This window comes from Muscardinus avellanarius (genome assembly GCF_963383645.1).
Source record: "Muscardinus avellanarius genome assembly, chromosome: 5".
Lineage (NCBI taxonomy): Eukaryota > Metazoa > Chordata > Mammalia > Rodentia > Gliridae > Muscardinus > Muscardinus avellanarius.
Genome location: NC_137790.1, coordinates 44094857 through 44118054, shown reverse-complemented (window position 1 = coordinate 44118054; position 23198 = coordinate 44094857). Strand labels below are relative to the sequence as shown.

General features: G+C 33.9%; 1 protein-coding gene across 1 annotated transcript in view; it reads left to right on the top strand.

Annotated features, from left to right (window-relative positions):
- The window catches only part of PROS1 (protein S), a gene marked incomplete at its 3' end in the record, with an annotated part of 76174 nt that overhangs the window by 36908 nt on the left and 16068 nt on the right, over positions 1 to 23198 (top strand). The window contains exons 4-10 of the mRNA XM_080696352.1: positions 965 to 1051; positions 5954 to 6076; positions 6175 to 6306; positions 9821 to 9946; positions 11874 to 11995; positions 16217 to 16332; positions 19834 to 20023. Coding sequence (XP_080552478.1) covers positions 965 to 1051; positions 5954 to 6076; positions 6175 to 6306; positions 9821 to 9946; positions 11874 to 11995; positions 16217 to 16332; positions 19834 to 20023 — 896 coding nt within the window. The remainder of the gene's footprint in view (positions 1 to 964; positions 1052 to 5953; positions 6077 to 6174; positions 6307 to 9820; positions 9947 to 11873; positions 11996 to 16216; positions 16333 to 19833; positions 20024 to 23198) is intronic.

Below are 23198 nucleotides of genomic sequence, written 5' to 3'. Positions count from 1 at the left end.
AGAGCATGCCAGACACATTTCTTTGGTGGTAACATGATGTACTTTTCACCTGTAGTAACCCTCAGTAGAGAACAGGCTGAAGAATGTTGAAATTAAAAATTCGGAACCTAGTCAGTCACAAAAAATAGAAATTGGATGGTTTCCCTAATATGTGAAAGCTAGGGGAAAAGGGTGCATAGGAGGAACTCTAGATGAAGAAGGAGATTCTGTAGATTAGCAAATAAGGTGACCTAGCTGAGGGGATGGAAGGGAGAAGAGAGACATTCTCTAATGCACATGTTTAACAAATACATCAATATCAATCAGCAAGCCAAACATGAGGTGGGAGGGGGAGGGGATGGGTGGGAACTGGGTAAGGGCTAATTGGGTGATGTGTGCATGTATACCTCCATCATCTTGCATCTCATTAAGATATATGAATACAATGCACCAATAAAAAAATTTTTAAAAATTCGGAACCAAACATTTAAGGATCCAAGCATCCTTACCCACGTAGTATCAATGCTATGATACATTCTTAGACTACTGAAAATTTTGAGTATGCATTTGTTTGATTTCTATTCAACTTCCATATACCCACTTATATAGTGACGTATATCATTTTATTATGCAGTGTTCATCAAAGTGCATTTTAGATATACTATTTCTCAAGGGAAGAGGTAATATGCTATATGTAAGCCACGCAGTATAAAAATGTGCTGTGCCTTCCCTCTTGTTTCAAATGGCAAACGTAAAGCTAATATACTTAGGACTTATAAACATCTTCCAGTTTAATCACAATGTTTATTAAACTTTGACAGAAAAAAAATAGTAGGTGAAAACATTTAGGGTTAATGTTTTGAATACTGAGTCTTGTGAATCCACAGAAGCATAAATATTCTACTTCTTTGGGTAATTTCTGCCTTGATTTCAGATTAAACAAGTGTAGTTACTCCAAGATGATTACATTTCTTTTCATTTACAGCTTGTCTTGGTTCTTTCCGAGCTGGATTATTCATTGCTGCACGTCAGTCAACTAATGCTTATCCTGACCTAAGGAGCTGTGTCAATGGTAAGTACCTCTACCATGGTTTTCAAAAACAGAACAAAATAGAAACCTTACAGTCAAACACAGCCATGTAAATATAAACTGCTGCTTTAAAAATCAAGAAAGCTCTTGTAGGATGGTACGCTAAGCAAGGAAGTATTTTCAAAATTCATATGAAAAAGAATGATTTTTATTTGTAGATGCTGCTATTTTCCTTAAAATGAACTTTTCATTTAACATTTAAGCTCTGTATAGTATTTCTTGTTTAGTAAGCATTAGGTCATTGACTTGAGAAAGTTTATTTCTAACAGCTTTTTGTTTGGCGATGGTTGCATAATTATGTAATAAAACCAAATGTTACAGTGAAGTAAGAGATGAAAGTAGACCATCTTCATTCTTTTAACTTTCTGGCATTAATAACAGAAATGTGAAGAATGTTATGAACCAACTTAGACTTCGTGCTCTGAAGTTTACATAGAGCCTAGTTGATTATCTTTTAGCTGATTATGTTTCTCTAATTTACCTATTTCTCAACTGTGGGGCAAAAGGGAAAAGGGGAAACTGTAAGATATAGACCTGATGTTGTGGTGCACACCTGTAATTCTAGTACTTGGGGGGCTGAGATAGGAGACTCATAGGTTCTTAGCCAGCCTCAGCTACTTAGCAACTTGGGAGACCCTGTTTTAAAATGAAAACTAAAAGAGGGCTGAGGATATAGCTCAGAGGTAGAATGCCCCTGGGTTCAAACACCAGTATCTCCCCCACCAAAACCCTTTAGGATAAAAATTCAGGAGTTTGTTTAGTGTATGTTTCATACACAGCATTGGCATTACCTAGATATTAATTTATTCTTTTCTCTAAAGTGGCTATAATTATACAAGTAGGACAGTTTGACTGAACACATAATTTTAATTCATACTTCATGTTTTATTTACTAAGGAAAGGAAAATAAGTGTTTTAAATTTATGTATATATTTACCTATTTATTTATCTATTTATTTATCTTTGTGGTGCTAGGGATTGAACTCAGATGCATTCTACCTCTGAGCTACACACCTAGCTCATTTTTGTTTGTTTGTTTTGAAACAGGGTCATGCTAGGTTGCTGAGTCTCACTATTTTACTGAGACTATCTCAGACTTCCAAATACTGAGAATACAGGCATGTGCCAGCATGCCTGGCTTAACAGTTTTCATAACCATTTTCTATTAGCTTATTTCTCCTTATTTTAACTAATACCCAATTTATTACTATTTTTCAAAACTCACTTATGAAGACCCTTTTTTAAAATTTTAGTTTTGGTTTGGTTACTTATTGATTTATCAACAGAAATATCCTCTAAGTAGTGTGTTTTATCAGAAGGCTGGAAAAAACTTATAGAGTTGACTAGAAAAGCAACCAAGAAGCAGGTGTGTAAATGTTTAAGAACCAAAGGACCACTGCAGTGTCTTTCTAGAGCAGAGCGACACCAAATACATAAAGAATGTAGTGTGTATATCACTTAAGATTATGATAAAGTACTATATCTTTTTTTTTGAAGAAAATAGAGCACTAGAATTGAGTTTTGCCTTATACTTTTAAAATATCTTTCTCTGGTAAATACTCCTTTTTCAAAAATCACTTTATTTTATGTTAATATAGTCACTCGGATGATCTTTTGATTAATGTTTTAGTGGTTTATTTTCTATTAACTTTTAAGATGTCTGTGTGTTTCTATTTTAAGTTGGTTCTCACCATTTTATCCAACCTCACTATCTCTTTCTTTTACTGGGAGTCTTAGACCATAGACCAGTGATAGAGTGGGGTTTAATGTGCTGATTCCATATGCGCTTTTTTCCTCTTCCTTCTCTAATAATATGTATTAATTTTATTTTGGAGGATTTGTTCCATTTATCTCTACTATTTGCTTATTAATTGTACCACTTAAACTTTTGCTCTTTTCTTTCAATTGTGTCAGAAACTTACAATAATGAAATTATAATTCCTTTTTTTCTTTTTTTCTTGCAATCCTGGGGATTGAAGCCAAGGGGTGGTCTAACCCTGAGCTACATACCTAGCCCTTTTATGTTTTGAGACAAGGTCTTGATAAGTTACTAGGGCTGGCCTTGAACATAGTGTCCTCATACCTTAGCCTACCAAGAAGCTAGGACTATAGACATATGCCACCACATATGGCTCTCTGTTTGTTATTATTATTGGTGCTGTTTCTGTCTTACACTTTAATGTTACACATTATACGCAATATTATGTGTTAATTTACAAATGGATTAATAAGTGAGAAAATATATTTATAGCCTCCTCATTTATTTTGTCACTCCATATTCTCTTATATAAATCCAGATTTCCAAATGACAACATTTTCTTCTATCTGAAGCACTTCTTCTAATGTTTCTTATTGTGTAAGTCTGGTGGAGGTCATTATAATCTCTGTACTATCCTGTATTACATTTTTTCCACTGGGTTAACAAATGCCAAGAGTGATCCTGTTTCACTACACTACAATAAAGATCTCCCCATTACAGAGTCATTAGAAATTTGCTGTTATTCCTGGCTTTTTCTCCTATGTATATGCCATGTGTTTTTCCCTGCTTTTAAAGTTTCTTTTTGTCACTGGTTTTATTGAAATTTAAGTGACATTTTTAAGCTAATTGTTCTTAGGTTTTGTTGAGCTTCTTTAATCTATAGGTTTATAGTTTTGATCAAACTTGGAAAATTATTTATCAAGGATATTTGGCATTATTTTCTCATTTTTTTCTTTTTCTCAGCTCTCTATCTTCTTCTCCCAGGAATTTAATAACATATATGCTAGGCCACTTGATATTTTTCAATAAGTTATTGATGTTCTGGTTTTATGTTGTTTTTCTATATTTCAATTTTTTATAGTGTCTGTGCCTTAAAGTTTCACTCTTTTCCTTCTGCCATATATAACTTACTTTTATTCCTAACATATACAATTTTCATTTTATATATTGTATTTTTTATGTCCATAGGTACTTTTTGGCTCTGTTACAGGCCTTCTATTTTCTTTTACTTCATCATGCTTGTGTTTTCTACTGTAACATATGAAATGCATTCATAACCGTTACAGTGATTGATTTTTTGGTTGTTCTATGATCTCTCTTACTCCTGGATATATTTCTATCATGGATTTTTTTCTTGGTTGTAGGTCATATTTTCCTACTTCTTTGGATTCCTGGCTTGTTATTTGTGATTATATACTGGATAGAACAAACAGTACTACTCTCATAGCAATAGGAAAAAGGATTTGGAACTTCTAATTTGGGTTAAGATGGAATAAGAGGGACCAGATTTCCCTTCTTCCTTTAATAAGCAGAATTCTGGTAAAGTAAATGAAACCACAATCTTTAGACACTGGACAACTGGCAGCAAAATACTATGCTTTTTCTTCTTTCTTTCTTTCTTTCTTTCTTTCTTTCTTTCTTTCTTTCTTTCTTTTTTCCTTTCTTTCTTTTTTTGTGGTACTGGGGTTCCTGGAAACCCTTCTACTTCCGGGCTACACTCCCAGACCTATTTTTATACTTTTTAATTTGGAAACAGGGTCTCTTAAGCCAGCGCGGCTGGGTTTGAACCTGTGTGATCCTCATGTCTCCGCCTCCCAAGCGCGGGGATTACAAGCGTGCGCCACCACGCCAGGCAAAATACTAAGCTTTCTAAGACAGGGGAAAGAAGTAGTCAGTTTATGTTGTTGAGTTCTGGGTTTTATCTTCTACAAATAAGATTTGATTTTGTTCTGTCACTAGCTAAGAAATTTGGAATAAGTTAAAAGAAATTCTTTTGTAGCTTGATTTGAAGCTGCATTAGGGCTTCCTAGAGGAACCATTAACACGAACCTCAGTTAATCCTAAGGACATGGCTACAACCTTGTGATGTTTCTATCTGATGCCTTCTGTACCATTAGATATTCAGTTAGCCCTGCTTGAGAGCTGAGAATTGTCCTATGCAAGTTGTTCTTCAGCCCAGGACCCTAGATCTCATCTTCTCTTCACTTCTCTCTTCCTTCCCTTCCCCTCTCTCATCAGCTTTTCTGTTTTCCTTTATCCCCTTCCTCTCCCTCTCTCAGTTTTTAGTGTACTCGCTGACCAAAAACTTCTACTCTGCCCTTCCAAACTCTAATATTTGTACTGTCAACTTGTTGAGACTATGAGACTCTATTTGAGTTTCTGCATTGTGGCAGGGAAACTGTCTCCAGGAAGAAATCTGATGCAATTGTAGGGTTAGTCATGTTTGTTTACTTTCTCTTAAAAATCAGTTTTCTGCTGGGTGTGGTGGCGCACGCTTGTAATCCCGGCGCTTGGGAGGTGGAGACAGGAGGATCGCGCAGGTTCGAAGCTAGCCATGCTGGTTTAAAAGACCCTGTTTCCACATAAAAATATAAAATAGGTCTGGGAGTGTAGCCCGGAGGCAGAAGGGCTTCCAGGAACCCCAGTACCACCCCCCCAAAAAAAATCAGTTTTCTGTTACTGTTGTTCAATGTTTAAAAACCTCTATTTCATTTATTTTGTCCAAATTTCTACTTAATTAAGATGTGAAGAAAGCCCCCTTGTACTTCATCATAGCCCAAACTAGGAATCCTAGTTTCTTTTCTTATTAATACCCAGAGTATTTTCTTCGATCTGCCTTATTTATGGGATTGTTTTAAAAATCAAATAAGATAATATATTTGAATATATGTGTTATAGTTATAAAATGTTGCATATATTTATAGCATGAGAGCAGTATCATTTTATAAAATAATTGTAAAGTTTAGTTGTTGGACTTACTTTTTCATAAAAAAGTATTTTTGATGTAAGGAGTTATAAATTTTTATTGGTTATAGGCTTCATGCAAAATACTTCTACTAAAGAGCAAATAATTTCATTTTACCATGCCATAAGGTAAAAATTAAATATATGCATATTTCTTTCAGCTATTCCAGACCAGTGTAATCCTCTGCCATGCAATGAAGATGGATATCTGAGCTGCAAAGATGGCCAAGCTAAGTTCACTTGCATTTGTAAATCAGGTTGGCAAGGAGATAGATGTGAATTTGGTATGTATAATTAACCACCTGGCTTATCTGGCCTGGCCACATGAAAATTTCTCTGAAGTTTATATTCCTTTAAAAATAACTTTATTTCTTCTTTGTAGATATCAATGAATGCAGAGATACCTCAAATTTAAATGGAGGTTGCAGCCAGATTTGTGATAATACACCTGGAAGTTACCGCTGTTCCTGTAGAAATGGTTTTAATCTGCTTTCAAACAAAAGAGAATGTAAAGGTAAGAGCCAGAAAGAAGAATTAAAGTTTATTTACTGTTTCACAACAAAATTCAGTTAGATAATTTCCTCAGAAAATTCCTGGAAAACTCTGGTCATGCATGCTCATAATAAATGTAGGGTTTTTTTTTTTAATTCACCTTGAAAACTTGTGATACTTTGGGAATGTTTTTAGTTTATAATACTGATAACAAGAATAGTTATCTTTTTTCATGGATAAACAGCTATGTAAGAAAACCATTACAATCCTTAGTCCAGTTTATCTTTTCTTTTCAGAATTTTTGAAGTATAATCCAGTAGAAACCCTTCTGATTTCCAATATCAATTCTTCATTTTGCACCTCATTTTCCATTGAGGTTTTGGGAAAGATGAAGATCTGTGCTTCTCTATGTATATTTAAGATGACATCATTGTTCATAGTCTTTTTTGTTAATTCAGACCTACACAATCCCTCTCAATTTAGTCCTATACAAATCATTTTACTAGTGTATAATTTTCTTTTGTTTTCCTGCTCCCCCCCAATTGGACTTTTTTCTATTTGTATACTATTCTTTCTGTTTGACTGCTTATACTATTGTAATAAATCTTCAAATATCCATACCAGGTATGTGTATAACTAAAACCATTTCACAGCCTGGAGTCAATTTTTGCCTTTAGAAACTGGAAACACTGACAAAGTTTTCTTTTCTTTTCTTTTCTTTTCTTTTCTTTTCTTTTCTTTTCTTTTCTTTTTACTATACTTATTTCTCCTTTCTTCCTTCCTTCTTCCTCTTTTGTTAAGAGGTTTAAAATACTAAAATATTTAATTAAGTTAAAATGTAAAGTTTTATTATTCAATACTTGATTTATATCTGATAAATCCCTAAATTGTATTCATACTCAAGAAATTATCTGCCATCACTGCCGCATGGCATTAGTTAGTATTATATAGTTTACCATAATATTAAAGTGCAGTTGAATAGCTCTGAAATGAACTGCATATATATTAATTTATTCTTAACCATTGTCCATTTTGTGACCATATATATTATCTGCTAAAGAGTCAGGTAAGAAAGTTTGGATATTTAGAATAATAGTCTCATTACAACAATACTTATAGAAAACTATTAAAATTCTGGATACCACATACATTATATAAATAGATAATACCCACTGCTATTTCTTTCTTTGAATACTTGAATAGTCAGTTTTTCTAAAGTATTTATAACTTTTTAAATTACGTTTAATCCTATCTTATTAAAACACATTCATACACACATTTACAAGCAATAAATACTGGTGAAGATGTGGGGAAATATGAACTATTCTATTGGTGAGATCGCAAATTAGTGCAGCCACGATATAGGTCAGTGTGGAAATTCCTCAGAAAACTGAGAATGGATCCACCATATGATCCAGCTATACCACCCCGGGTGTCTTTCCAAAAGGACTAAAATCGGAGTGTTATACTAATATATGCATATCCATGTTTAGATCAGCAAAATTTATAATAGCAAAATTATGGAACCAACCTGGGTATCTACCAACAGATAAATAGTTTACAAAATTAGGGAATATACACACAGTGGAATTCTACTCAACAATTAAGAAAAAAATTGTCATTTTCAGAAATGGATGGCTCTGGAAAACATTATGTTATATGAGATTAGCCAGTCACAGAAAGTGAGGGGTTATATGTTATCTCTATTATGTGAAAGCTAGGGAGTAATCTAGATACAAGAGGGACTTTGGATGGTGGTCTGGTGGGTTTGAGTGGAAAGAGAATTAATGAAGGAAGCATTTCCATCGACATTATGTACTTAGATGAGAATACCAATACTGATCTCAATATCATATATGGAGAAGGGGGGGTTGGGGAGGGATCAGAGGGAAAGCCCACCAAATGCTGTGTGCATGGATGCCACTCTCACTGTAAACTACATTATGATGGGAGGCTATGCTGCACTAGTAAAAGTATAAAACAAAAGTGTCCCTGGTGTATTTTTATATTTTTTATTTGTATAGTTTTGTCCATGATATATTAGAAATAGGTAACTCAGCTTTTAGAAAAATATGTATACAATTATTACAATGGAAACTTTGCCAAGATATGGATATGTGTGGGATCAAGTTGCCTAAATATGAAAGAATAAAACTTTTCAACAGGTATTAGATGGCAGTGTGGAGTAATAAAATCAATGTGCTGTAACCTAAATTCACATGATTTATATTATTTCCCTGAAATATGCCCCAAACCAAATTTTAATCATATGTTATTACTTTCTTTTGAAAACATGTATTTTACAACTCTTTAAATATTAAAACCTTTATTTTATATTAAGGATGAACATTAACTTGTAAGAAATAATATGAAACAGATACAGGTACCTTCCACCTATTCTCTATCATTGGTAGCATTTAAATATTATAGTATAATATCACACTTAGAATATTGACATTGATGCAGTCAAGATACAGAAAAATTTCTTTATCACAAGGGATAATATTCCATTACTTTGTGCAAGTAATTTTAAATAGATTAATATTTGAAATTTTGGCTATTCAGCTGTGGGAAAAAATTTTACCAAGTTTTAGAGTAGAAAGTGTATTTTGCTTTCTGAATTTGTCTTTCTCCAACAGGAACAGATGAGAAAATTTTACTAACAATCACATCTCTATGGAATGGAACTATTTCTTTTACTTGTTGTGCTTTCTTCATATATGCTTATCTAGTAACTAGTTGCAATCACTATTTTGTTTCCTGCTCCATTGTATAATATAATAAATGCATCTGAAATTTTTGAATATTAATTTGGCACTACAATTTATATTGGATTAACCATATCTTTATAAATTATTGCCGGGCATGGTGGCGCACGCTTGTAATCCCCACGCTTGGGAGGCAGAGACAGGAGGATAGTGCAGGTTCGAAGCCAGCTGCGTGCGCTGGCTTAGGAGACCCGGTTTCCAAATAAAAATGTAAAAATAGGTCTGGCAGTGTAGTCCGGAGGTAGAAGGGCTTCCAGGAACCCCAGTACCACCAAAATAAATATAAATAAATAAATAAATAAATAAATAAACAAATTGAGCCCATACTCAATCTAAGGCTATCCTCAATCCTGTGACCCTCCTGGTTCAGCCTCCCATGAACTGGGATTATAAGTGTGCACCATCACACCCAGCTTGGAAATATGTATTAGATGTACACTTAAAAATATTAAGAATATACTTTAATCTGTTTTTTCATTTATTTTTGTACTTTAACCTGGTATTTAAGAAAATGACTAAAGGAAGGCCTTTTTACTTCTTTTCTTAACATAGAATAAAGGAAACTCACAGTTTTCAGTCAAAATTTTTATAAACTTATGTAAAGAAATAATATTTAGTGAGCTAAAATAAAATGATATCAAATTTTCTTCTAAAACTCGTCTATAATATTATTGAATATATTAATCCAGCAAATACAAATCAAAGTTCTGTTAACATATTCTGATGTTGGCGAAATGTTCTTTTTTAATATGTTGGTTTCATTTATAGATGTGGATGAATGCTCTATAAAGCCAAGTGTTTGTGGCACAGCTGTGTGCAAGAATCTCCCAGGAGACTATGCATGTGAATGTCCTGAAGGATATAGATACAGCCCCGTATCAGAGTCTTGTGAAGGTAGAATGGTGCTAGCATTGCTGATGGTGGAGGGGTGGACATGAACCCTGAGTTGATATTTGAAAGCAGTGGTTTTGTTTCACACCAACAATCATAATTTTTAATATTTTATATATCTTGGTAAACTTGGTGATCTTTGGCTTCCTTCCAGATTAAAGTATCTAAGGCACATGGTCTTCAGATTGATTGCTATTTGTTCCAATTGTCTCTTTAAATGTATGAGTTGGAGGCCTCCATTGGTCATAAAAGCAAGATAGACATATTTTCAAATCATTTCAATAACATCCAAAGGTAAAGAAAATTTTAATCTGAAAGCAAGAAAACAAACAAACAAAAACCCAATAACTCACACAAATCTCATATATATGCGTGGAAGATGAGTTTAAATTACGGAAGTAAAACAATGAGCTTGGTTAAAATTGTTAGATTTATTCTAAGCTTTTCAGTGCATATTTGTCACTTATTCCAAATGCAAAAAATAAATTCTGTTATCATAACCAAATGATAACTGAGCCCTGGAAAGCTGAGGAGTACTGATTGGTGATGTCACTGCCTATGGATCTGGGCGTTTCCTGGAGTGACTACTCTTCTTCTCTTTGTTTGGAATAGCTTTGCCACATGTGCTTCATGTAGCTTAAACATAATTAGAAGTATTGTGGTGGTGGTGGTTTAAGTAATGATAGGCATATTATTTCAAACCCATGTTTAAATGTTAAAATTTCAAAAATGAACTTAATACCATAGCTAAAAATAATCAAATCAATAATAATTTTCAACTGTGTAAACATATGCATGAAATGCGATGTAGCCTTGTATCACCCAAGTGTAGACTTCAGTGGTATTAGTTAAAGTCTCACTTTCATGCAGCCATCAGTACTGTGTCTTGCTAAGACTAGTTCTTCAGTCCAAACATAAACTCTGTAATCATTAAACAAAAAGTTTTTTCTTATTATTTATCTTATTAAATCTAACTCCTGATGGCCTCTAACCTATTTTTCCATCTCTATGAATTTGCCTAAATTGACAATAATTTTAGAATACTTTTTTCAACCACATATGCTCTCCTGAAGTTTTTGTCTTACTTTCTTACACACTGACCAAAATATTCTCCCCACATAGCATTTCTACTATCTTACCAATTCAGATAGGAATTTCGGTGGTAAACCCTAGATATTTGCAGATTTTTCTTTAGCCAGTTTTAACACCTATGTTGTAGTATTATTCGATGAATAACATATTTTTAAAATATCTACGTATTACTTAATATTGATACAACTTTAGAGTATTTGGGGGAGCACTAACTGTAAGGATCTAACTGAAAGTCTTTTTTTGAGACTTTATGTGAGATAATGAATTTGAGTATTTTCAAAAACCAGAATTGAATATCCAATGAAAATGTTAAAGGGTATTTATTTCCACCTTTAATTAATGCATTGAGAAGTCAAAGATTTTTATATTGTCATTTAATCTCTCATTGTGTTCACTTTCAGTTAGTTAAAAATCATTTTTTCTCTCCTTCCCTTTCTTTCCCTATCTTGGTTTCTTCTCATCTTCCTTATCTCTTTCCTTTTCTTGAAAGCAAATAATTGGGATGTAATCACAAGGAAATTAATATAATCAGAAAAGACAATTGAGGCTCAAAAATTTTTCTTCAAATTCAAAAATGAGAAAATTTTTTATCATTGTTGCACTATTATTACTAAAAATTATAAATTTGTTTGGGGTATATAAATAAATAAAAACTATACTTGTAGCTCATTTAAATTTCTATATTAAGTATTCAATATGAATTGCTATAATATTGAACATTTCTTTCTTTAAGGATCTATTATTATCAATTATGTCATACTAAAATTGGAATATCCTTCTGCCTATTAGATTGAACATTTAGGAGCTAGTAAGATTTGTATTCTCTTTTTAACCTTAGATGTAGATGAATGCTTTGAGAACATGTGTGCTCAACTTTGTGTCAATTACCCTGGAGGTTATACTTGCTATTGTGATGGGAAGAAAGGATTCAAACTTGCCCAGGATCAGAAGAGTTGTGAGGTAAATATTTTACAGTTCCTAAACTTCTTACCATTTTTCTAAAGTTAGAGATCCCAGCACTTGTTCCCACATAGTTGAGGCAAGTCAGGGAGATACAGCTGTTCTGTAATAATTGCTATAGTTCTAAGCAACCTGTAAGTCATAGTTATCTAACTCACTATAGTCATCCAAGTCATAAAAATAGGAGATATTTTAGTGGCTGTGTTAAAAAAAAAAAAAAAGCTACAAGACCACAGTTTAGAGAATACTTATCTATAGTCTGTATGTCTGCAGAATGACCAGTGAATATTTAAGGCATCAAGAAAAGCAGAGATCAATACTTCTCCTTGTGAAAAAATGCAGACATTTTAGTGAAAATATTTTTAAATGTCTGCTTTTCTATATTCCACTCTAACGAGATAAATACTAACTAAGGTATGTTAGCACTTGTAAGAGTGCTCATAACATTTCAGTTGGAATCAACATTGTCAGAATAATACTTAATGGAGTTTATGTACATCAAAATTCAGAGACTAATTTTGTTCATCTGTGTCCCTCAAACATGCTTTTAGTCACTCAGATTTAATGTATATTGTCATTTGGATGAAAGGGTATAGAACTAGAAAATATTATGCCAAGTGAGATCAAAGAATCTTAGAAAGTCAAGGATTTTATGTCTTCTCTCATATGTGGAAGCTGGAGAGAAAACAAAAGACAAAAGGGACTTCAGAAAAACGAAAAGAGAAACCAATAGAATAATGGGTAGGACTTGGGGATCTGAAGTAGAGAGAGGAAAAGGACAGTTGAGGAAGGAAGCAGTTCAAATAATGCTATGTTCACATATAAAATATATAACGGCATCATTACCGATCTCACTAACTTGTACGGGGTAGGTAAGGGGAGTGGGGTGGGATACAGAGGTAAATACATCAAGTGATGTGTGAATATATGAAGGTATCACTTTGAATCTCACTGTGATATATAATTATAATGCACCAAAGAGCTTCTGTGCAGCAAAAAAAATTATCAAGAACCTCAACAGAGAGCCAACAGAATGGGAGAAGATTTTTTGCCAGCTATTCCTCTGATAGAAGACTAAAATCTAGAATATACAAGAACTCAAGAAACTCACTGCTAAAAAAAGCAACCCAATCATAAAATGGGCAAGTGAACTAAGGAGACACTTCACAAAAAAGGAATACAAATGGCCAGTAAATGTACAAGAAAATGTTCAACCTCATTCCCAATCAGAGAGATGCAAATCAAAACTACCTTGGAATTTCACTTAGCCCTAATTAGAATAGCAGTCATTAAAAACACAACAACAAATGCTCGCAAGGATGTGGAGAAGTAGGAACTCTGATATATTGTTGGTAGGATTGCAAATAATGCAACTACTATGGAAAACAGTATGGAGGATCCTCAGAAGAATGGGAATGAACCTACCATATGACCCTAGCTATCTACCCAAAAGAATGGAAAACAAACTACGAGATGAATGCATGCATATCAATGCTGCGTAGTTCACAATTGCCCAACTATGGAACCAGACAAGATGTCCACCCATAGATGAATGAATTACAAAGCTTTGAGTTATGTACAGAATGGAATTTTACTCAGCCATAAAAAAGAACAAAATAATGTCATTTGCAAGAATTGGAGAACATTATGCTAAGTGAAATTAGTCACTTACAAAAAGTGAAAAGTCAGATGTTCTCCCTAATATGCAGAAGCTAAGTAGAATATGGGAACAGGCCCTCCAGTCAAAGAAGGAGAAATCTTAGATGAGTGAAGAAGGCAACCTAAGGGAGGGAGATAGGAAGGGGGAGAGGGAAACAGCCTAATTCCTATGTGTGCATGAGTGATGTGCAGTGCGTGCAGTGAGTGATGTGTGCATGTATGCCTCTTCCAAACTGTACCCCATCAAGGTGCATGATTACAATTCCCCAATAAAATTTTAAAAGGTACTTAATCTAAAATGAGAATAATAAGTCTGGCGTGGTGGCGCATGCTTGTAATCCCAGCATTCAGGAGGCTGAGACCCGAGGATTGCAGTTTGTGTACAGCCTCAGCTACTTAGTGAGGCCCTTTGCAACTCAGTGAGACCTGGTTTCAAAATAAGGAATAAAAAATAGGGCTGGGGGTGTAGCTCAGAGGTTGAATGCCCCTGGGTTCCATCCTCAAACCCCCACACACAAAAGTGTGTGTGTGTGTGTGTGTGTGTGTGTGTGTGTGTGTGTAATAATGCATAATGACACAGGAATTGAATATAATAGATAGGTTATAGTTTTGCCTTCACTGAAAATAAATCTACATCTGAAATGCTTTTTTATCCTGAGGATCAGGTTTTAGAAACCTTCTGATCCTGAGATTTTTTTTTTGTTTGTTTAAATGTGGATTGTTTGTTTAAATGTGTGAAGGTGAAAACATGATATGAGGCAGATTTTTAAGTTTTCTAAACAATAATTTAACTATTTATATACCAATTAAGAAGCATGATATTGAATGTTGTTTTTCTGTATATATATATATACTTTTTATATATTTTTGTATATATACATACTTTTTTATATGTAACCAAGACAGTTTTCTGTATCCTCAGAAAAACTTAATATTTAATATCATGCTTGTTACTTAGTAAAGAGAGAAAAGGTAACTTACATGGTGTATCTAGTAACTTTGGTGCTACTTAAATTAAAATACCATAGTGCATTAGGAAATTTTTGTACATTCATAAACATATCAAAGTCAATCACTAAGCCAAATATAAGAAGGAGGGAGTGGGGAGGGAATGGGGTAGGACTTGGGAAAAGGCTAAATGAGTGATATGTGTATGCATGCCTTCACCATCTTGTACCCCATTAAGATGTATGACTATGCCGGCCGTGGTGGCGCATGCTTGTAATTCCCGCGCTTGGGAGGCTGAGACAGGAGGATCGCGCAGGTTCGAAGCCAGCCTCAGCTACTTAGTGAGGCTCTCAGCAACTTAGTGAGACCCTGTTTCCAAATAAAATAGAAAATAGGTCTGGGAGTATAGCCCTGAGGTAGAAAGCCTCTGGATTACACACCCAGTACCACACACACACACAAAAAAAAGATGTATGACTACAATGCACCAATAAAATAATTTTAAAAAATTAAAAAATGAAGCAAAATGCAAAAAAAACCAACTAAGGTAATGGGAAAAAAATGCCATAGTGCATGGATGTCTTATTTTGTGATATAGTCCCTTATTATTTTAGTATTTTCTGTAGTTAAATATCACCATCCACCTTGGATTAGATTTATTAAAAGTTCCAAATGGAAATGAAACATTATTTCTAGGCCTATATTTAATATAGCCTGTGTACACAATTCTCTGCACAATATCTTTATTTTATTTTCAAATTCCATTTAAATTTTTGTTTTCATTTTTAGGAAACAAGTACATGATAAGAGGTGTGATACCTTCAGATCACTTTCTTACTAATTCCTTGGAGACTAATGTGATTTGTTTATTCTTTCCTGGTCATTCAGTATTTTCTTCTCTATTTAGATAGCACATTCTTGCTCAGAATTTTCTTTCCTTATTGGATGAGTGTGTGAGTGAATGAGAGCCTGTTTTCTGGTTTATTAATTCTTCCACCTCTTTCTTTCTTTCTTTCTTTCTTTCTTTCTTTCTTTCTTTCTTTCTTTCTTTCTTTCTTTCTTTTTTGTGGTACTGGGGTTCCTGGAAGTCCTTCTACCTCCGGGCTACACTCTCAGACCTATTTTTTATAGTTTTGAAACAGGGTCTCTTAAGCCAGCGCAGCTGGCTTCCAACCAGTGCGATCCTCCTGTCTCCGCCTCCCAAGCGTGGGGATTACAAGGGTGCACCACCACGCCCGGCTCTTTCACCTATTTCTGACTACAAATAAAAATAATTTTCAGATATTACCCATGGAAAGTATCATAGTTGACAGTTAATTATGAGGTACATGTTGGTGCTTGAAGGAAAAAATTATGTTTAGTACTAAGATTTGCAAAGAAAATATTAAATACAAAAATATAAAGGCACATACATCAATAAAGCTTTAAGACACATACATTATATGGAGGGTATATTGAAGGAAGTGAAAGATATTGCTTAATTATTACCAAAGATATTCTTAATTTACTTTAGTGTTTAATAGAGGCGACAGTAGAAGCCATAGAAAGACGGCATGATCTGACACAAATACCAAGCAATAACATATGCATTTTGTCTGTTTTCTTTTTTTCCAGGTTGTTCCAGTGTGCCTTTCCTTAAATCTTGACAAAAATTATGAATTACTTTACTTGGCAGAGCAATTTGCAGGAGTCGTTTTATATTTAAAATTTCGTTTGCCAGAAACCACCAGGTGAGGAACCAATGCCAGGTATAAACAGAAAAGAAATGACTGAAATGTTTTAAATGTATGAAATTACATTACTTATCAGATAATTTAGGTATTTTGTCAATCAGATGACTTGGGAAACCTCTAATATTTTTTCTCCTTCAAACATAATTTTCACACTAGATACTTTTTGAGTCATTCCCCAATGATTATTTAACTTTATTACATCATTCTCTCTTTCTTTCTTTCTTTCTTTCTTTCTTTCTTTCTTTCTTTCTTTCTCTTCTCTTCTCTTCTCTTTTTTTTCTTTTTTTTTTTTTGCGGGTCTGGGGATGGAGCCCACGGGCATCCGACCTCCAAGCTACACCCCCTGCCCTATTTTTTTTTTTTTTATTCTTTATTTTGAAACCGGGTCTCACTGAGTTGGAGAGGGCCTCACTAAGTAGCTGAGGCTGTCTGCGAACCACGGTCCTCCATTCTCAGCCTCCCAAATGCTGGGATTACAAGCGTGCGCCACCACACCCAGCCATTCTTCACTTTCTAGTGAATACATATTTACTAAGAAGCTGAGAGTATAGATTTAATATACTTGTCAAATATTTATTGTTTAGCCAGGCGTGATGGCGCATCCTTGTAATCCTCGCGCTTGGGAGGCAGAGACAGGAGGATCGTGCAGGTTCGAAGCCAGCTGCACGGGCTGGCTTAGGAGACCTTGTTTCCAAATAAAAATGTAAAAATAGGTCTGGGAGTGTAGCCTGGAAATAGAAGGGCTTCCAGGAACCCCAGTACCACCAAAAAAAAAAAAAAATTATTGTTTATAAACATTCTATGAAAACTAAGTAATGGATGATACTCTAAATATTACTTTTTAGAATATAAATTTATTCATAATTAGGAAACTTGTTAAGATTATTTTAGTGGTAGTTTAAATAAATGGTTACATGGTTTTATTTTAACTCTCTAAATACTGTTTTCTATTCCTGTAGTTAGACTGATTTTACAGAGGGAGTAGTTGCTTATACTTTTGAGTCATGATTCTACTTATTGTCATATTTTCTCAGAGCCATACATTGTTGAAACTAGAAGACATAAATTGGGATTTTGTTGAAATAATGGGAAGGAACTATATTTGAAGCTTGTTATAACATCTACATTTTAAAATATATAAACATGCTTGTTTAGAATTTAATTTGTTTTATATATGGCTCTTTGTTCAATACATATAAATCTTATTATTAAATAAACTGAAAATCATTCAAATAATTGTGCTCTTTCAACACTCCATTCTCCCAACATCTGATTTTCTACATAACATCTGAGACCAAAGAATATCTTCTAGTGAGGTATATTAAATACAACCTTTTCTAGCTGCAAGACTAATGAGACCTAAAAATGATAATTATACTATAATTTTAAATACTGTTCAGAGAATTTATCTTTTATTGGCAGTTTAAACTAGTATAATCCTTATCACCGAATCAGAATTGGCCAAATAATTATTTTTCAGTATTTATTGATTTCTATATTATTTATTTAGTTCATACTTCTTAAAAGTACTTGCATAGAAATGTACATCTATATATTAAATGTAAAGCTTTGTGAATTTTTATAAAGTGCTATCTATATAACCAACACAAAGAATAGCCAGTTATTTTTAAAGCAATTTCCTTCACATCTGCTTTTCTGTAGACAAATGCCTTTCTTACCCAAATGTTAACAAATTCACTTCTTTTCCACTCCATGATACTTATGAAACAGAATGAATTATTCCCCAATGTAATGAATCAGTATGCGATGATGTATTCCAGAAACAATATATGCAGGACACAATTCTTTGAAATACCATTTTAGCATGATTTTACCAAAAAAAAAAGGAAATTATCTCCATAAAAGGATCAACTTCTGGAAGATCCTGACCATGTACAGATTTGAGTTTTGGCAAGATAATCCATGCTTCATATCATCAAAATGTTCAGATAATTATGAAAAAGGATAGAAGTTCTTATGCCAACCCAAATGGTTCTTTTAAAATAGGATCTGAGGTCAGTAAATTCCTACTACATCATGATCCAACCAACATACTATACTCCACATTTTACTTCTTTAAGACGTTTATTTGGAATTCTAAACATGCAAAAATTTATTCTGTAATTTTTTTTCTTCTTTGTTCCCTGTGTGGGAGGTCTGTTCTCCATCACACATAGTACCCCTATTGCACCATTAATATTTTATATCTAAATAAAGATACAGAAATCTTTTTTCATCTAGTAATTATCAAACATTCTAGATTTTCTTGACTGAACCCTTGGAAACTTCAATGCTAGTTGTCATTATAAGGACACTGAATCACCACATGCTATTTTAAATCCAGCATCTCTAAGCTTTTCATTTCCTGTAGTGCCTGTTCTGTATACATGTCCTGAGTCTTGATAGCAACAGTTATTGCCAGAGCTCAGAACCCCAAACCAAGTTTCTTTCCACGTATTATACTGCAGTGACTTATGCATTTATACTTTTTGGAGAACTTTTTAAACAAACTTAATAGATGTGTTTTGAAGAGTTTTTATTGTTGTCTTGTTTGTTTCTTTTGTAAGGGCTTCATTATTTACCAAGGAAAAAGGGAGCTCAGACTGCCTTAAGAATCACTTTCCTCCTGGCTGCCAGGGCATTGCTCAATTCCTCTTGTGTCTCTGTCCTTTTCTTGATGAACTTTGCACAGAAACTTGGTGCATTTGGTGAGGCCTCCGCGATGGTGGCTGTGTCTTGGCTGGCCCACATTCATGGTCTCTTATGGTCCTTATGGAGGCCTGTGACCACTGGGTCATGAAGAGCTTGCCTGTCGCTCTTCAGGGACCACTGACTTAAGTTTTTATCTTACCCCCTTTGCCACACATGAAGCCTTATTTGTATTTTCAATCATTCAGATGATATCTTGTAGAGCTTGGTGAGTGATTTCCTGACATATGTGAAATCACAGACAAAATATACCTTTTGATAGATACACCAATCATGAAATTGGAATATCTTCTATAAATCACCACGGGTACAGCAAGCACACACCTACACATACATGCATGCGCACATGTGCACACACACAAACACACACATACACACACACCCCTTTATAGTGTATAAAAAGGCTCCAGAATATATATATATATATATATATATATATATATATATATATATATATATTAGCCTAATATTTATACACATGTATTAATTCCCACATTTGAAAGATACCTTCAAAACATATGTCAAAAAGGTGATAAATTATCAAAGCATCTGTTCACTGAGAAAAAGACCCCAAGAATAAGAAAGAAAATGTACTAACTTGATTTTTAACACACATGGAACCCAAGAAAATATACAGTCTAATTTTGCCCTTTCCCTTTATTAATTCCAGGGTATGGAAAAAAATAACTGAATATTTCAGCATATTACTGTTTGGTAATACAATGGAAAACACATAATGATCCATCTGCATTTGCTACTATTAAGGAGGTTTCTTTATCTGTTTATTAGATTTTCAGCTGAATTTGATTTCCGGACATATGATTCAGAGGGTGTTATACTGTATGCGGAATCTCTCGATCACTCAGCTTGGCTCTTAATTGCACTTCGTGGAGGAAAGATTGAAGTTCAATTTAAGAATGAGTATACAACCAAAATCACGGCTGGAGGCAACGTTATTAATAACGGCCTGTGGAATATGGTATGTTTTAGGGATTGTATAAAGAAAATTTAACTTTGATTCCAGTGGTGTAAAATCATAATTTATTTTTATAGTGAGAGCAAACCAAAATGAGTGGAATTACCTAATGTTACATGAAGTCTATCTCTAAATCCCTAAAACAGTCTTAGAAATAATACTCTTTAAAATTTTACTTTCTCGGTGCACTATAGTCTCACATCATAATGTGGATCATGTTGACAGTGGCATATATTCACACAGTACTTGTGCTCCCCCCACCTTTCCTTTTCCCTCCCTCCCAATACTGGGTGTCCAGGTTAACAATGTTATATTCACATGCATACACATTTTTAAGTGTAGCTTTTTCATTAACCTCAGCCTTCATCCTCCTCTCCTACTCCTCCTTTCTGCTTTTGCTGAGGTTTCCCCTCCATTATATGAAGTCTCCCTGGTAGACATGATACTTTCTTTTAACATATTTAAGATTTCCTATAACTAAAATTGTTTGGAACTTTTTTAAAAATTATTTTTATTGGTGCATTGTAATCATACATCACTTTGGAATACAAGACTTGAGAGGATATACAAGCACATATCATCCAATTAGCCCTCATCCAAACTTTTTTTTAAATCCTTTTTAGTGGCTGTTATTGGATGAACAGTGGTGGCTCCCCTGTAGGTCAGGGATCATTAACAGGTATAACCATTTGATTAAATACACCACTGATTAAAGATAGCTACCCTCAATTTCTACAAATATTTTAAAAAGAAAAGAAATACACATAACAAAATCAGAAGTTAATTTAATTTTAAATATAAGCATATAGATAATTAGTAGTCAATTTTGTACATATGGCCCACACTTGTGGATACCAAGCAGAGTATTTAGAAATAACATTTTCAGCTAGGTGTGGTGGCGCACGCTTGTAATCCCCGCGCTTGGGAGGCAGAGACAGGAGGATCTCACAGGTTTGAAGTCAGCCACGCTGGCTTAAGAGACCCTGTTTCAAAATAAATTATAAAATAGGTCTGGGAGTGTGTAGCCCGGAGTTAGAAGGGTTTCCAGGAACCCCAGTACCACCACCAAAAAAAAAAAAAAAAGAAATAACAATTTCATATGCCCCCAATATTCTTTATTTTAATATTCAAGACAATCTCTTTAATCAACTATATTAAAATGGGGCTTTTCCTTGAGGAAAGATTGCTGCTCTTTGGTAGTGCAGATCATTGCTGTTTTCAGCAAAATATAGCCAAAAACTTTACCTTACTTAGAATGTGGTGTCTAAAACACTATATTACTATGAGAGCTGGTAGAAGTCTGCACTGTGAGGCCATGTGAGCTCGTCACCCAGTATTTCTCTCCTGTATGTGCCCAGTCAAGCATCTCTGCTCAGCACTTTTAAAGGGCGAGTTTCTGTGTGCAATGTGGCAGAACCGCAGCGAGAGATTTTCCTTACTCTTGAGCTTCATCCCTCACAGTCAAGCAGCTGAGGCTGCTTCACAAACTGATGAAATGTAACGGGAGAAACATCACAGTAGAGGAACAGAGGCATGAGCAGAACTTCTTTGGCCACAGATGTGGTTCTCTCTCAGAATCTGTTGGTTGGGTGGCTATAGATTTAAATTTCCAAATCTCAAAGAACATTGTTTGCCCAGGACCAGATGGCAACTGTTTGAGAAATCACTAAAATTCTCTAGTTTCTCCTGGTGTTCTCATTAGTGTAGCTTTGCTTCTCCAGCTTTCCTGCTATGTCCGTATTGAGAACGTTTGATGTGCACAGCTATTTCCTGAATGTGTTATACTACACAATTTCCTCAGATTGCTAATAGTAAAATCACTTTAGAGACAACAAGAAGTAATTTATTTTTATCCAGAGAATAAATTGAAAACATCAGCTGTTTAAATGTGTGTGTGTGTGTGTGTGTGTGTGTGTGTGTGTGTGTGTGTGTGTGGTACTGGGGATGGAACCCAAGGGTTCTTCTACTTCTGAGCTACACCTCTGCCAGACCTATTTTTTTATATATTATTTGGAAATTAAGTTGCTGAGACCCTCACTAAGTTGCTAAGGCTGGCTTCAAACTTGTGATCCTCCTGTCTCAGCCTCCCAAAATACTGGGATAACAAGCTTGCACCACCACGCCTGGCTAGATAAATTTTTATGTTGCATTTAGTATCTGTAAAGAAGGTATATTTGTAGTGTGTGAGGTTAATACTTTGGGCTGCAGATTGTAGGCCGTTTGCAAGACAGCCATGCTGTTCCCGTGTGTTTTAGCTTCAGTGTTTATGATCCTCATTAAACTGCTATTCAATGACATTCTCATGTTTTAATTAAAATCTATATAAGCTGATTATAATTTAATGTAAAAATAAAATAAGAGAATTTCATATGCAAGGAAGTTAGTGAAGGACTAATAAATGTGGCACTGGCTATTTTTCTTAAATTCTCAATTTAATATTTTAAAATTTATGAATTTTCACCCAATAATATAAATGTGACTTTTCTTCTCACTTCATATCATTTATTATAAAATTTTATTATTACTGCATTATGTTTTACTGGGTTATACACTTAATGGCTCATTAATAAATTATACTGTTTGCAAATAATTCAACAGATGAATTATTTAAAATAAACATTCTAAGTAAAAACTTTATTTGAAAAACATATCAATTTAAATTCATCTATAAATTTAAATATTTAGTTGATATAATTTGTTTTATCACTTTTAAGTTATTTAAAAATTTCAAAAAAAAAAGAAATTAAAAACTGAGTCGTGGTACATGACTATAATCACAGTATGGAAGGAGGAGACAAAGGATTTTAAATTTGAAGCCAGAGTATGATAACTTAACAAGGCTCTGTTTCAAAATAATAAATTAAAGGGCTGGATATAATAGCTCAATGGTAGGATGCTCCCAGGTTCAATCTCTAGTACCACAAAAGTAAGAAATTAAAATAAATATGTATAACCTAGAATTGTTTGGCAACTCAGAAAAATAACATAGCCTATATAACTGTTAAGTTATTAGCATTTCTGTAAATCAGTGAAATAAATATTGCTGCTTTGTAAATGATTATATCTCAAATTTTGGTGTCATCCTAATATTAGTTTGGAATCTGTAATTGTATTATAATTCAGTCAATCAAATATTTATTGAGCATTTTATGTGCTAATCTTATTTTGAGTGGTAAAG